The sequence below is a fragment of the Schistocerca cancellata genome, chromosome 1 (genome assembly GCF_023864275.1).
Source record: "Schistocerca cancellata isolate TAMUIC-IGC-003103 chromosome 1, iqSchCanc2.1, whole genome shotgun sequence".
Lineage (NCBI taxonomy): Eukaryota > Metazoa > Arthropoda > Insecta > Orthoptera > Acrididae > Schistocerca > Schistocerca cancellata.
In genome coordinates, this window is record NC_064626.1 from 1,004,349,936 (window position 1) to 1,004,366,351 (window position 16,416).

At 39.0% G+C, this 16,416-nt stretch overlaps 1 protein-coding gene across 2 annotated transcripts in view; it reads left to right on the top strand.

Moving 5' to 3' along the window:
- Nucleotides 1-16,416, top strand: part of LOC126088950 (spermine oxidase) — a 110,497-nt gene that overhangs the window by 43,042 nt on the left and 51,039 nt on the right. For both annotated transcript variants that reach the window (XR_007520312.1, XM_049906873.1), the window contains exons 4-5: nucleotides 2,882-3,080; nucleotides 3,162-3,282. Coding sequence is in view for 1 of the 2 variants with exons in the window: in XM_049906873.1 (XP_049762830.1) it covers nucleotides 2,882-3,080; nucleotides 3,162-3,282 (320 nt within the window). In the remaining variant the exon portion in view is untranslated. The remainder of the gene's footprint in view (nucleotides 1-2,881; nucleotides 3,081-3,161; nucleotides 3,283-16,416) is intronic.

The following is a 16,416-nucleotide window of genomic DNA, read 5'->3' on the forward strand; positions in this document are numbered from 1 at the left end:
ATCAAAATTGAAAGCAATGGTGATTGTTTTCTTCAATATCTGAGGGGTTGTCTACATTGATTGGGTACCAGATGATCAGACTGTTGATCAAGCTTATTATGTAACTGTTCTGAAGACCCTCCATGAACGTGTGTGACGGAGGAGACCAGATCTGTGGAAGAATTGCTCATGGATTCTTCGTCAGAACAACATGCTGGCCCATAACACTACGTGAATTCGAAAGTAAAATACTAGGTACCGACTTGACAGAAAATCCTAGGACGTTCTGGTCTTATGTTAAATCAGTAAGTGGCTCGAAACAGCATGTCCAGACACTCCGGGATGATGATGGCATTGAAACAGAGGATGACAAGCGTAAAGCTGAAATACTAAACACCTTTATCCAAAGCTGTTTCACAGAGGAAGACCGCACTGCAGTTCCTTCTCTAAATCCTCGCACAAACGAAAAAATGGCTGACATCGAAATAAGTGTCCAAGGAATAGAAAAGCAACTGGAATCACTCAACAGAGGAAAGTCCACTGGACCTGACGGGATACCAATTCGATTCTACACAGAGTATGCGAAAGAACTTGCCACCCTTCTAACAGCCGTGTACCGCAAGTCTCTAGAGGAACGGAAGGTTCCAAATGATTGGAAAAGAGCACAGATAGTCCCAGTCTTCAAGAAGGGTCGTCGAGCAGATGCGCAAAACTATAGACCTATATCTCTGACGTCGATCTGTTGTAGAATTTTAGAACATGTTTTTTGCTCGAGTATCATGTCGTTTTTGAAAACTCAGACTCTACTCTGTAGCAATCAACATGGATTCCGGAAACAGTGATCGTGTGAGACCCAACTCGCTCTATTTGTTCATGAGACCCAGAAAATATTAGATACAGGCTCCCAGGTAGATGCTATTTTTCTTGACTTCCGGAAGGCGTTCGATACAGTTCCGCACTGTCGCCTGATAAACAAAGTAAGAGCCTACGGAATATCAGATTAGCTGTGTGGCTGGATTGAAGAGTTTTTAGCAAACAGAACACAGCATGTTGTTATCAACGGAGAGACGTCTACAGACGTTAAAGTAACCTCTGGCGTGCCACAGGGGAGTGTTAGGGGACCATTGCTTTTCACAATATATATAAATGACCTAGTAGATAGTGTCGGAAGTTCCATGCGGCTTTTCGGGGATGATGCTGTAGTATACAGAGAAGTTGCAGCATTAGAAAATTGTAGCGAAACGCAGGAAGATCTGCAGCGGATAGGCACTTGGTGCAGGGAGTGGCAACTGACCCTTAACATAGACAAATGTAATGTATTGAGAATACATAGAAAGAAGGATCCTTTATTGTATGATTATATGATAGCGGAACAAACACTGGTAGCAGTTACTTCTGTAAAATATCTGGGAGTATGCGTGCGGAACGATTTGAAGTGGAATGATCATATAAAATTAATTGTTGGTAAGGCGGGTACCAGGTTGAGATTCATTGGGAGAGTCCTTAGAAAATGTAGTCCATCAACAAAGGAGGTGGCTTACAAAACACTCGTTCGACCTATACTTGAGTATTGCTCATCAGTGTGGGATCCGCACCAGATCGGGTTGACGGAGGAGATAGAGAAGATCCAAAGAAGAGCGGCGCGTTTCGTCACAGGGTTATTTGGTAACCGTGATAGCGTTACGGAGATGTTTAACAAACTCAAGTGGCAGACTCTGCAAGAGAGGCGCTCTGCATCGCGGTGTAGCTTGCTCGCCAGGTTTCGCGAGGGTGCGTTTCTGGATGAGGTATCGAATATATTGCTTCCCCCTACTTATACCTCCCGAGGAGATCACGAATGTAAAATTAGAGAGATTAGAGCGCGCACAGAGGCTTTCAGACAGTCGTTCTTCCCGCGAACCATACGCGACTGGAACAGGAAAGGGAGGTAATGACAGTGGCACGTAAAGTGCCCTCCGCCACACACCGTTGGGTGGCTTGCGGAGTATAAATGTAGATGTAGATGCAGATGTCTGTTAACAGATTTTTGGCAAAAAACAACCAGTGATGGAACAGCCACTGTACTCGCCTGATCTAGCATCATGCGATTTCTTTCTCTTCCCAAAACTGCAATCTGCACCCAAGGGAACCAGATTTGAGTCCATAAATGCAGTAAAGGAAAAAGCAACAAGCCTGCTCAACAGCATAACACAAAGACTCGCAGCAGTGCTTCCAACAGTGGAAAATTCATGTGGAATGGTGCAGATTTCATGCAGGGGACTATGTAGAAAGAGACAATATTTTAGTTTTATAAGTTTTTCAATAGAAATTCAGAGCATGAGTCCAGTTTCTTTATTGCCATACCTCATATATTTCTTCCATGGTAATGTTCAAGGTGAAAATCAACCTTTACCAAAAATATGGTGACTATGATAACTAAAGTTCAGCATCCATACATCTATCTGTATAATCTTCAAGTGAAAGGTGGCAGAAAATAAGTGTAGAATAAATTTAAAATTTCTTAGTGATGGGAGCACACAAGTGGAAATCTCCTCTGTTGTATCTGTCAATTAATGTACTTTTACTGCAGTTTTTTACTGAATTACAGGTACGTTGTTTGATACATGTAGCAGGGGAGATTTCCACAAGTATACTCTTGCCACTAAGCAATTTCAAATTTATTCTACACTTATTTTCTGCCATGTTTCACTTGAAGGTCATAAAGGCTGATAATTAATGCAGAACTGTAGCTGTCATTGCTGTTAATAGATTGATTTTTGCCTCAAAATACCAACATATCAAGGAAAATGTTTTGTGCCATTTGGGTATAGATGTGATACACCCAGTGAGCAGATGTGATGAAAACCATTCAGTCTTTAAGTGCAACTGATTGTTTCATGCAATTGGGAATTTTTTGTTTCAGCTGATTTAAGTAAATGCTGGTTTCGTAAAATTTACTCATTTTCCAAAGTATCAGAGACACTTTTACTAGGATGGATATCAGGTAAAGAAGCAGAGTATATGGAAACATTAGCACACGAGGAAGTTGCAGAAAAGTGCACGGAGATACTGAGAAAGTTTCTTAATGATCCATTTGTACCTAAACCAAAGCTCTGTGTATGGTAAGTATACCTTTATTTATTATTTACAAGATTTTTTTACAAACCCCTGAAAATATATAAAAATATTTATTTCTCTCACAGTACCAGTTGGCGCTCTCAGCCTTACACGAGAGGTTCCTACACTGCAATGGCTGTCGGTGCTAGTCAGGTTGACATTGAGAACATAGCACGACCACTTTATGCCAGCTCACAGGAAAAGAAGGTATAGCTAATAATTCTGTTTATTGAGGGGGAATTACTGTGGTATTTCCTCACGTTGGTATGGACTGCAGTGTTCGCTCAACAGAACGGTATGGTGAAATGTAAAGCTTTATGTTGCCTTTTGTTTTTATTGTAAGCACATTAGTGTTATCTGCTTATACAAACTCATAGAAAGTTGTATTTCCTCAGATACTTACTAAAAACACTGCCTGACAAGAAAAGGGAAGCACCATAAAGGGGAGAAGGAAATAAAATGAAACTTTGCCAGGTACATGTACAAAGTTAATTTGACATCCAGCCACCACTTTTTTTGTCAGGCAGAGTACTTATGATAGTGCCTCTCATGCTGGGATCTGTGTGAGCTGCCCTTCCTTTGCAACTGTCCCCAAAGTATCCCATCCTTTCTAAGAAAGGAACTGTGAATTCGCAAATCGAGGGTTGTGTCATTTATTTTTATATATGCCTGTCAGAGTACTAATACACTACTGGCCATTAAAATTGCTACACCAAGAAGAAATGCAAATGATAAACGGGTATTCATTGGACAAATATATTATACTAGAACTGACATGTGATTGCATTTTCATGCAATATGGGTGCATACATCCTGAGAAATCAGTACCCAGAACAACCACCTCTGGCTGTAATAACAGTCTTGATACGCCTGGACATTGAGTCAAACAGAGCTTGGATGGCGTGTACAGGTACAGCTGCCCATGCAGCTTCAGCACGATACCACAGTTTATCAAGAGTAGTGACTGGCGTATTGTGACGAGCCAGTTGCTCGGCCACCATTGACCAGACATTTTCAGTTGGTGAGAGATCTGGAGAATGTACTGGCCAGGGCAGCAGTCGAACATATTCTGTATCCAGAAAGGCCCGTACAGGACCTGCAACATGCGGTCGTGCATTATCCTGCTGAAATGTAGGGTTTTGCAGGGATCGAATGAACGGTAGAACCCTGGGTCGTAACACATCTGAAATGTAACGTCCACTGTTCAAAGTGCCATCAATGCGAACAAGAGATGACCGAGATGTGTAACCAATGGCACCCCATACCATCACACCGGGAGATACGCCAGTATGGCGATGACAAATACACGCTTCCAATGTGCATTCACTGCGATGTCGCCAAACACGGATGCGACAATCATGGTGCTCTAAACAGAACTTGGATTCATCCAAAAAAATGACTTTTGCCATTCATGTACCAAGGTTCGTCTTTGAGTACACCATCCCAGGTGCTCCTGTCTGTGATGCAGCGTCAAGGGTAACCACAGCCATGATCTCCGAGCTGATAGTCCGTGCTGCTGCAAACGTCGTCGAACTGTTCGTGCAGATGGTTGTTGTCTTGCAAACGTCCCCATCTGTTGACTCAGGGATCGAGATGTGGCTGCACGATCCGTTACAGCCATGCAGATAACATGCCTGTCATCTCGACTGCTAGTGATACAAGGCCATTGGGATCCAGCACGGCGTTCCGTATTACCCTCCTGAACCCACCGATTCCATATTCTACGAACAGTCATTGGCTTTTGACCAACGCTAGGAGCAATGTCGCGATATGATAAACCGCAATCGTGATAGGCTACTATCCGACCTTTATCAAAGTCGGAAACGTGATGGTACACATTTCTCTTCCTTACATGAGGCATCACAACAACGTTTCACTAGGCAACGGCAGTCAACTACTGTTTGTGTATGAGAAATCTGTTGGAAACTATCCTCATGTCAGCACGTTGTAGGTGTCGCCACCAGTGCCAACCTTATGTGAATGCTCTGAAAAGTTAATCATTTGCATATCACAGCATCTTCTTCCTGTTGGTTACATTTCGCAACTGTAGCTCGTCATCTTCGTGGTGTAGCAATTTTAATGGCCAGTAGTGTATTTCGTTTTCTGATGGTAAGTACCAGTCAGCAATTTTGTCTCTTAATTACTGTTTTCCTGAGTGAATTTTCCTTTTTATACAAGTGAGGCTTCATAATTTTATGTATGGATCAGATCCTGTAGACAAAAATTCAAGTGAGTGACTCTTTTCTTTAGAACTGCATAGGCTAAGAAATGGTAAGGTTATGCAGGCGGCTAAGAGTAAGTAGAGTAATTTCATGTTGTTGTAAGACTGCTGATGTTAATGTGATGGCGTAGTGCACTTACAACCGCAATTGAAGAAGCCATATTGCCATCAGTCTACTTAATATCATTTACAATCCACTAGGTAAAAAATATTTTTCTATTGTTTGTATTAAGTGTTGGCACTTAAAACTGTAGACTTTTTGAGGGAATGAAAATGTGGCTTTTTACTCCAAATGAAATTAAAGAACAGTTAACTTGCAACAAAATAACGTGAGTTGTAGTATTTTGTCATAACAGTTCTGGCACTACTGGCAATTCTCTGAATCTTTACTTGGGAGACCAGGAACATGCAACAGCAGAAAAAGCTTTTCAAGTACCAGGAATTGAACAACTTGAATCTGATATAATTAGCGGTGAACCTTTTAGCCCTTCGTTAGTGACCGATCCATCACTTAATTAATTTCCAGCAAAATATGCTCAACAACTGAATGAAATCTGATTACCAGTGATCTGAAACTGGGAAATCTTTAAACCTACCACAAATGTAATAGAGTATTTCAGAAAATAAGAGTTTGGACACCACTGGACCTTTGCAGGTATTCATGCAGTTTTTCCACTTTCTCAAATCAAATTAAAAGAAGGGAATGTTCAAAAATGGAGGAGTCCTACTAAAAAGTCACAAATAACTATGTATATTAATTACTTAGAAGCAAAAGAAAAGGATAAACAGCAGCTGCAGGACACAAATTAAAATGAATTGTAGAGCTCTAAAAAAAATATGAAAACAGATACTGTGTAAGTATTAGAGACAAAAGAAGGAACCAGATATGAAGACACTACTACAGTTTGGAAATGTTGATGGAAAACCTTAGGGGCACAAAATAGTGCAGCTGAAGAGGACAAATTCACCAATTGTACAGGATGGGAGCATTCAGATTCTGAGGACCAGGTACAGTTTATTTATACAAGAAGTGGTGGCAGGAGGAGTGCCTTCCATGAAGGAAGCAGTCCATTTACCTGTGTGAAAAGTTAATGCATCCTCTTAATCTCATAGTATACAGCTGATTTCTTTCTTTCTTCCTTTCTTTGTTTTATTTTTATTTATTGCAGTGTGATTTCTTGAAAATTAACTATGTTCTGTGATGTTCTTCATTGATAAATAACAATATTTCTGTAATATTGTGGAGTTAATATTTTTTTATAACTCGGGACATTACCCAAACTCCACTAGGTGCAGACTCTTAGCCTCTCTTATCCTTACAATTCTGTGTAGAATAAACACATCAGGAACTAAAGTGCATGAGGAGAGCATGTTTGCAGGTTTATTCATTGGTGGAGGGTTTTTATAAAAAGAGAAAAATTTTTAAAATTAACTCAGGATTATGGAATGAGCAGTGCATTTAAGAATACATTAGATTTATTTGAACCTGTGTTATTGCTTACATATTTTAATAGCAGTTTGAACTTGTCCTCGTACATGGAGCTATATGCGGCTATATGACTTTATTAGTACAGCAAACAAAATATGATGGTAATGCAACTAATTCATAGGGAATGTGATTTGTCCACACACAAGATAAAATATCTCGAACATAGCTGTCCATTCTGTTAACAGCTCTGCAGCCACACAGTTCATGGAAGTCTCTGCACAGTCTTAAAAGAGTCTGATAAATGTAGAAACATAACTTGACTATATAGACCCTACAGTTATCTGTGTGTGTGTTTTTTTTTTTTTTTTTTTTTTTTGCATCCATACAGTAATTTATGCTTAACTATGTACAAAAAGTCTCAGATGTCACTTCAAGTTTATATCATCGTCTCCTTTTTTTCTTCAAATCGAAGTTGAGGTTTATAGGCAGTTTGAAACTGAGTTGATCCATGAGGCATTTGGGGTTGCCATAAAATTATCCAAGAAGAATTCTTCTCCACTAGGACTTTATTAATGTTGTTAGAGGCTTACGGACCCGTTCTATCCTATAGAAGCCATCTGTCTTGCCCAATTCAGTCATTTATCCATTTTATGTGTTATTCCTCTAATGTTATGTTGAGGAAATAATAAATAGGGTGGAAACTTCAAAAATTTTAGGTGTCCATACCGATGAGAATTTAAACTGAATAGAGCACATTTTGTATCTCCTAAAACAACTTGGTTCAGCAACATTTATACTTAGAATCATTGCAAATCTTGGGAAGACTTGACATATTCTGCATGTTTCATTCATTAATGTCATATGGAATAATGCCCTGATGTAACACCTCTTCAAGCAAGAAAGTCTTCATAGCTCAGAAAATGTGCTATGAGAATAGTATGTGGTGCTCCACGATCAGGTTCTAGACAATCAGGTTCTAGACAACTGTTTTTAGGAGTTTGGCATTCTGACTACTGCTTCACAGCATATATATTCCCTCATGAAGTTTGTAGTAAATAATCCACTGCAGTTCAGTAGGAAGAGTGAAAGACACAATCACATTACCAGAAGCAACAATGGCATTCATTACTCAACATCAAGGTTGTCTTTTGCACACAAAGGGGTACACAATGCTGCTACTAAAACTTTTGATCACTTGTCATTTTAAAGCAACCAAAAAGCGTTTTCTTGACAACACATTGTATTCCATAGAAGAATTTCCATTATTGTAATCTGTAAAAGTTGGTGGGCAGGAATTACTAACTCACATCATTAAAAAAAAGCCTTATAAGTGTTCAGTATGTAGCCATATATATAAATTAAATTGCATTGTGAGTGTAAAATGACTCATTCCACATCAGTACGATTTATCGTGCAAAGTAATCGGTGGAATGTGAAACTAACCAACATCACAGTCTCAGTGTGATACAGTCCCAACTGGCGCCCTACAATTTCATTGAAAAACTCAGCAATGATACATTTTCAGTGAAAGAATCAATACAAGATAATAAGAAAGTCCACAAGTCACAGAAAACGAAACATGTCAGTTTCCAAGGAATCAATACAATTTAGACTTTGGCCCTCCATTGCATTAGCTGTTTGTGCTTATGAGCTTCTACATCTACATCTACATCTACATTTATACTCCGCAAGCCACCCATCAGTGTATGGCGGAGGGCACTTAACGTGCCACTGTCATTACCTCCCTTCCCAGTTCAGTTGCGTATGGTTCGCGGGAAGAACGACTGCCAGAAAGCCTCCGTGCATGCTCGAATCTCTCTAATTTTACATTCGTGATCTCCTCAGGAGGTATAAGTAGGGGGAAGCAATATATTCAATACCTCATCCAGAAACGCACCCTCTCGAAACCTGGACAGCAAGCTACACTGCGATGCAGAGTGCCTCTCTTGCAGAGTCTGCCACTTGAGTTTGTTAAACATCTCCGTAACGCTATCATGCTTACCAAATAACCCTGTGATAAAACGCACCGCTATTCTTTGGATCTTCTCTATCTCCTCTGTCAACCCGACCTGGTACGGATCGCAAACTGATGAGCAATACTCAAGAATAGGCCGAACAAGTGTTTTGTAAGCCACCTCCTTTGTTGATGGACTACATTTTCTAAGGACTCTCCCAATGAATCTCAACCTGGCACCCGCCTTACCAACAATTAATTTTATATGATCATTCCACTTCAAATCATTCCGCATGCATACTCCCAGATATTTTACAGAAGTGACTGCTACCAGTGTTTGTTCCGCTATCATATAATCATACAATAAAGGATCCTTCTTCCTATGTATTCGCAATACATTACATTTGTCTATGTTAATGGTCAGTTGCCACTCCCTGCACCAAGTGCCTATCTGCTGCAGATCTTCCTGTATTTCGCTGGAATTTTCTAATGCTGCAACTTCTCTGTATACTACAGCATCATCTGCGGAAAGCCACATGGAACTTCTGACACTATCTACTAGGTCATTTATATATATTGTGAAAAGCAATGGTCCCATAACATTCCCCTGTGGCATGCCAGAGGTTACTTAAATGTCTGTAGATGTCTCTCCATTGAGAACAACATGCTGTGTTCTGTTTGCTAAAGACTCTTCAATCCAGCCACACAGCTGGTCTGATATTCCATAGGCTCTTTGTTTATCAGGCGACAGTGCAGAACTGTATCGAACGCCTTCCAGAAGTCAAGGAAAATGGCATCTACCTGGGAGCTTGTATCTAATATTTTCTGTGTCTCATGAACAAATAAAGCGAGTTGGGTCTTACATGATCACTGTTTCCAGAATTCATGTTGATTCCTACAGAGTAGATTCTGGGTTTCCAGAAATGACATGATACACGAGCAAAAAACATGTTCTAAAATTCTACGACAGATCGATGTCAGAGATACAGGTTTATAGTTTTGCGTATCTGTTCGACAACCCTTGTTGAAGACTGGCACTACCTGTGATCTTTTCGAATCATTTGGAGCCTTCCGTTCCTCTAGAGACTTGCGGTACACGGCTGTTAGAAGGGGGGCAAGTTCTTTCGCATACTCTGTGTAGAATCGAATTGGTATCCCGTCAGATCCTGTGGACTTTCCTCTGTTGAGTGATTCCAGTTGCTTTTCTATTCCTTGGACACTTATTTCGATGTCAGCCATTTTTTAGTTTGTGTGAAGAGTTAGAGAAGGAACTGCAGTGCGGTCTTCCTCTGTGAAACAGCTTTGGATAAAGGTGTTTAGTATTTCAGCTCTACGCGTGTCATCCTCTGTTTCAATGCCATCATCATCCCAGAGGGTCTGGATATGCTGTTTCGAGCCACTTACTGATTTAACATAAGACCAGAACTTCCTAGGATTTTCTGTCAAGTCGGTACATAGAATTTTACTTTCGAATTCCCTGTACACTTCACGCATAGCCCTCCTTACCCTAACATTGACATCATTTAGCTTCTGTTTGTCTGAGAGGTTTTGGCTGCATTTAAACTTGCAGTGAAGCTCTCTTTGCTTTCGCAGTAGTTTCTTAACTTTGTTGTTGAACCACAGTGGGTTTTTCCCAAACCTCACAGTTTTACTCGGCACGTATCCATCTAAAACGCATTTTACGATTGCCTTGAACTTTTTCCATAAACACTCAACATTGTCAGTGTCGGAACAGAAATTTTTGTTTTCATATGTTAGGTAGTCTGAAATCTGCCTTCCATTAATCTTGCTAAACAGATAAATCTTCCTCCCTTTTTTTATATTCCTATTTACTTCCATATTCAGGGATGCTGCAATGGCCTTATGATCACTGATTCCTTGTTCTGCGCTTACAGAGTTCAGGTTTGTTTGTTATCAGTGGGTCTCCAAGATGTTATCTCCACAAGTCAGTTCTCTGTTTAATTGCTCGAGGTAATTTTTGGATAGTGCACTCAGTATAATGTCACTCGATACTCTGTCCGTAACCACCCGTCCTAAACATCTGAGTGTCCCAGTCTATATCTGGTAAATTGAAATCTCCACCTAATACTGTAACATGCTGAGAAAATTTATGTGAAATGTATTCCAGATTTTCTCTCAGTTGTTCTGCCACTAATCCTGCTGAGTCGGGAGGTCGGTAAAAGGAGCCAATTATTAACCTAGCTCGGTTGCTTGCGCACTTTTATGCCACTCAGAACAAATCAACATGTTCAAGAAATTGTTACTAACAGTTTTTGTTTGCCTCCAAGTAGTCATTGGCAAATTTGGTTCTCGAGTCCAACAAGATGTAAACCAGTCAGTGGAACAGCATCATAATGTGTATGCTGTGGCCAGGGAATCTGGAAAGCTCACAAACGATACCTACCATTAGTTACTGGACAAAGTTTTGTGACCAGTCATGGGATGGGCAAAGCTGTCGCTCCTTATACAATGTCGTGATTGTCAATGAAACTGGAATATTGAAGTGTTCCTTACAAGTATTTCCACCAAAGTGTATGCCATTCTGTCAACCCTACCACATATAGGTTTACTGACAGTTGAAGAATTACACTTGCCCATTACAGAAGTGTTCTGTTCTCACCGCACAGCAAATGGCAGTCACAACTAGGAGCGATACGACTAATAAAATACACCCTTGGATCTGTAATTAGTTGTAGGCTGTTAATAAAATGCTTCGATATGTTTGTTTTGGCATGAAATTGTCACCAAATTGTGAGGTATTTAGCAACACTGGTTGGTTAGCTGGTTTCACATTTCATGGATTGTAATAAATTGCAATGATGTGGAATTAATCATTTTAGTTTCACATTGAAAATTAATTTGTAAATGTGGCTACATGCTGAATGTTTACAAGGTGGTTGTTTTTTAATATATACAGAAGTATGTTAGTAATTCTTACCCACTACGTTGTACACATTGCCAACAGCGGAAGGAGTTTCAAGAAACTTTTACAGTTTGTTTTCAAATTTTACTTTGCTCTCTGTTACACATTTTATATCACTGGGTAAGCGATCAAAAATTTTAGTTGCAGCATTTTGCACCCCTTTTTGTGCTAAAGAAAACCTTAATGCGGAGTAATGAATGACATTTTTCCTTCTAGTATTGTAATTATGCACATCATTATTCCTTTCGAACTACAATGGATTATTTACAACATACATCATGAGGGAATAAATATACTGTGAAGCAGTGGTCAGAATGTCAAACTCCGTAAACAAATGTCTACAAGATGATTGTGGGTGAGCACCACATATTATTCCTACAGCACATTTTTGAGCCATGAAGACTTTCTTTCTTAAGGATGAGTTACCCTTAAATATTATTCCATATGACAGTATTGAGTGAAAATAAGCAAAATTTGTTAATTTACTGATTTGTCTCTCCTCGAGATTTGTAGTGATCCTGAGTGCAAATGTGGCTGAACTGAGTGGTTTTCAGAGTTCAAAAATGTACTTTTTCCAGTTTAATTTCCCATCAGCATGGACACCTAAGAATTTTGAAGTTTGTACCCTATTTATTATTTCCTCACCACATGTTACACTTATCATTGGTGTAGTATGCCGAGATATGCAGAACTGAATATCTCGTGTTTTTTCAAAATTTAGGTGAGCGTTTTTTATATGTATGCTTGGATAGATTTGCTAATGTCATCTACAAAAAGAATTAGTTCTTCTTTTCATAATGGTATTCACTTAAAAATATGTGACTGTGATATAAGTGTCATGATGCTCTGAATTTCTATGCACTGAATATTTTTATGATATACATCACCCTAGGAAATGCACTGGTACTCTTTAAGTATTAAAAAATTGAAATAATAGGGTTTATATGTTTTTCAAATAAGATTTGTGATGGTAAAATGTGAAATGCTTGTTTCTTTCCTCAATAAATCCAGTGTATTTCTCAATTTTACAAAAAATATTGAAGTCACATAATTCTTCTCAAAATAAAAGGGAAAAAAAGGAAGAAAAATAAATAAAGTATAGGATTTGAACTTGAGGTGCAACAGTTGAAAAGTGCTCTTAGACAAAATCCTAAGTCTCACTTGGTTTACTGCTGCATGTGTTAACTGATGAAGCAGTGTCAATACTTTGGCTGTCATTTTCTCAGAAACTGTTGGGTGTTGGCTCCTAAGACAAAATAATTCTCCCTTTTATTTTCAACCAACTTTCACCAAGCAACGTTTAGACTGTTGCAGAAAGCAACCTATGGCAGGTTCCTCCTGTAAGACATAGTTCCAGGAAACTGCTGATGTAACTCCATGCCCGTACATGGAACATGGCATTCGTTCAGTATTTCCACACAAGAAACGTAACTGTGCCAATCCCTATGGATCCCAGATATCTGTGTTGAGAAATTAATATGCTAATGAAATTAGTCACCACATCCTGCATCCCTCAGCACTGCTGTGATGATATTAGGCTTGTTAAAGTAAGATTGAACTGTATTGACTCCATGGAAGCTGACGTGTTTCATTTCCTGTAATTTGTGGACTTTTTGTTCTCTCTCTCTCTCTCTCTCTCTCTCTCTCTCTCTCTCTCTCTCTCTTTCTCTCTCTCCCTCTCCCCCCCCCCCTCCTCCTCCTCCTCCTCCTCCTCCTCCTTCTTCTTCTTCTTCTTCTCTCTCTCTCTCTCTCTCTCTCTCTCTCTCTCTCTCTCTCTCTCTCTCTCTCTCTTTTTCTCTTCCTGGAACTCTACCATTGCTGAGCTTTTCAGTGAAATTTTAGGGTACTAGTTGGGGATTGCATCGCACCGGACCGGGATGACAATAGTATCAGGTGGTGGACACTCCCCACTGCAACCTTGAGTACTCAGCGTTAAATCCTGAGTTTTCAGATGTCACAGCTTGTGACGTCAGGTCACCAAGTACCTGGTGCTGCCTCTGGATGGCACACCCAATGATTCATTTTTTAAGCTGTGGTTGTTCTTCTCAAGAATTGTGAAAGTGGCTGCAGTGTATCGGAGTTATCATTGGATTTGTTACACTTTGTGTATATGTTTGCCCTCTGGTCAGACTGCGGGTTGTACAGATTTTATACCAGTGAGCCTAAATATGAACTTTTATCTGACAATAAGACCTTATGGACTGGCCCTGTTCGATTTTCTTTGCGTGTATTTATAGGATTTGAAAGTCTGTGCTAGAAACACATTGAACAGCAACAATTGCTCATTGTGTGTGCGTTTTTCTTTTCTGATGAAGTCTTAGACCGAAATCTTGTCATCATGCGTGTATGCTATTCAGTGTGTCATCTTTATGGTGAGTAGCAGTGTGTCCTTTTCATGATATCATTGATATTCCAACCTGCACTTTCCACTGTTAAGTTAAAATTTGAGACAAACATGTGAAATGACTTAGATACATCAATAATACTTCAGAATGAATTTCACTCTATATCTTCTCTGTTTACCGTTAATGGTCACTAATTTCTTCTTCCTTCATTCCATGAAGAAACGGGTATACAGAATGCACCAGTATTACTGATGAAATTTCCTGGAAGATTAATTGGTGAGGAAGTATCATTTCAGCTTACACTCCACTGCATAGTGAAAATTAATTATGGACAATTATAATGTATATAAGATTTTTCACATGTCTGTATCAAAGCTTAATTTGTCAATATTGTGAAAAGGATAGACTGCTACTCACCATATAGAGGATTTGCTGAGACACACACAAGCACAACAAAGAGGCTGCTATATGTTTAAGCTTTTGGCAAACTGACCTTCTAAAGTAGAAAACACACACACAGTCACACAAGTACAGCTCTCTCATACATCACTGCTGTCCCTGGCTGCTGAGGCCAGACTGTAGTGGCCACAGACAGTTACCACATACGTGTGAGTTGTGGTTTGTGAATATGTGTTTGTTTTCTACTTTAGAAGAAGACTTTTTGGCTGAAAGCTTAAATGGATAGCAGTCTTTCTGTTGTACCTGTCTGCGTCCAGCATCTCTCCTATGTTGTGACTAGCAGTCTATCCTTTTCATAATATTGTCATTATTCCATACTGGATTTTTCATTGTTAAATTTTAATTTTTTTCATATGACCCGTAATTGCAAACAAAATGATCTCAATTGTATTAGAAAATTGTGTTTCAGTATTTCTTTATTATAATTTCCACTTGGCAAAAAATGTAGAATTTCAATAAAAAAAATTAAATAAAAAAAAGGTTATACAGGAGATTCCAACCAAAAACCATTCCATTACTAGAATTCAGTGTTACCCATTCAGCTACAGGCCTCTACGAAATATCTAACAAATGTTTTGCAGTTAACACTGTTTGGAAATTGTCTCCTATTTAGAGGCCACTTTCTCAAATTTTGTTTTCTTAAAATTGTGTTGCGCTGCTTTAGGAAGCTCATATCTGGACACAAACTTTCAAATCCTATAAATACAAACAAAGAAAATTGAACAGGGCCAGTCAGTTAAAAGCTCATACATACACTCACAAGTATAAAATCTGTGTAGCCTGCTGTCTCACCACTGTACAAACATGTACACAGTGCATAACAAATTTGACAGTAACTGTTGCAGTCATTTTCACAAGTCTTGAAAAGAACAGCCACTGCTTTAAAAACAACTTGCTGAGTATGCCAGGTAGATGGTGGCCTAACATCACAATCTGTAATTCCAGAAAGCTCAGAATTTAATGCCGAGTCATTGAGTTACCAAAGTGTTTAAAATGACTCAAAGAGATCATTATTTACACAAATGTGGTGTTTGTTAGCTGAGTTGGGGCAATTTCAAAACAAAAAATTTTCAGAAGAAATGATTTAGGTTTCATCTCAAAATGTTTAATGTATTTCATCAACCGCATGTCATCGAAATTTAATGTCTTACCAGTGTTTACGGTAACTTTTTCAAGTTATTCCAGGGTGATGTAAAAATTGAGGTGTCTATTCGACTTGGCTATTTGTCCTCCTATTTTTACCCTATTTATGCAGCCTGCAACTCTTTGGTTAAGCAAGAGACAGTGAGCAATTTTATCAGCAGACAAGTTGATGTGCTGAGAATCTATCTTAAAAAACATTATTAAGCTTTTTCAGTAGTCTCCAAAATGAAAGAAAACAACAGTTAGCCTTGCCCACTGATAAGGGGAAGACCTAAGACACGGCCAACCAATTCAGCTCATATTTGGCTGGTCACTTTTGTACAACGTAAAATCAAAGTTCTTTAAGATATTTTCATGCAAAACCTTCCATTTTGAGAAAACCACTCCTAAATTTTCAGTATGTGCTATTGACTCGGAATTGATGGGATTGATAGATATTGAAAGCTGAGCATTTTTCACCATCATATATGGAGTCTGTGAACACATATTTTCCTATAAATCAAGGAAATAAACTGTTACAACTGCCCCTTTTGTATATATAAAGTACACATTAGTGGATGAAAGGGCTGCGGGCGTAGTGACCAAGGCATTTGTCTGGGGTGTGAAGAACCTGTATTTGATATCCAGGGATAGATGGGTTAATAAGGCAAGTAGAACAATAAGAATAATAATGAGGTCAATATAAAGATTTCTCAAACTAACTTTGGTTACTAAAGAATTAAAGTTTTAATCCTGGTCATCTTACAATGGCTCTTTTACTCACTCCGTAATGTGTCCTCACTTTCCCTTAAGCACCTACATGTATGGTATGTGGCATATAAACACTCAAAGCATAAATACTTGTGGCATCAAGAAATGATCAATACA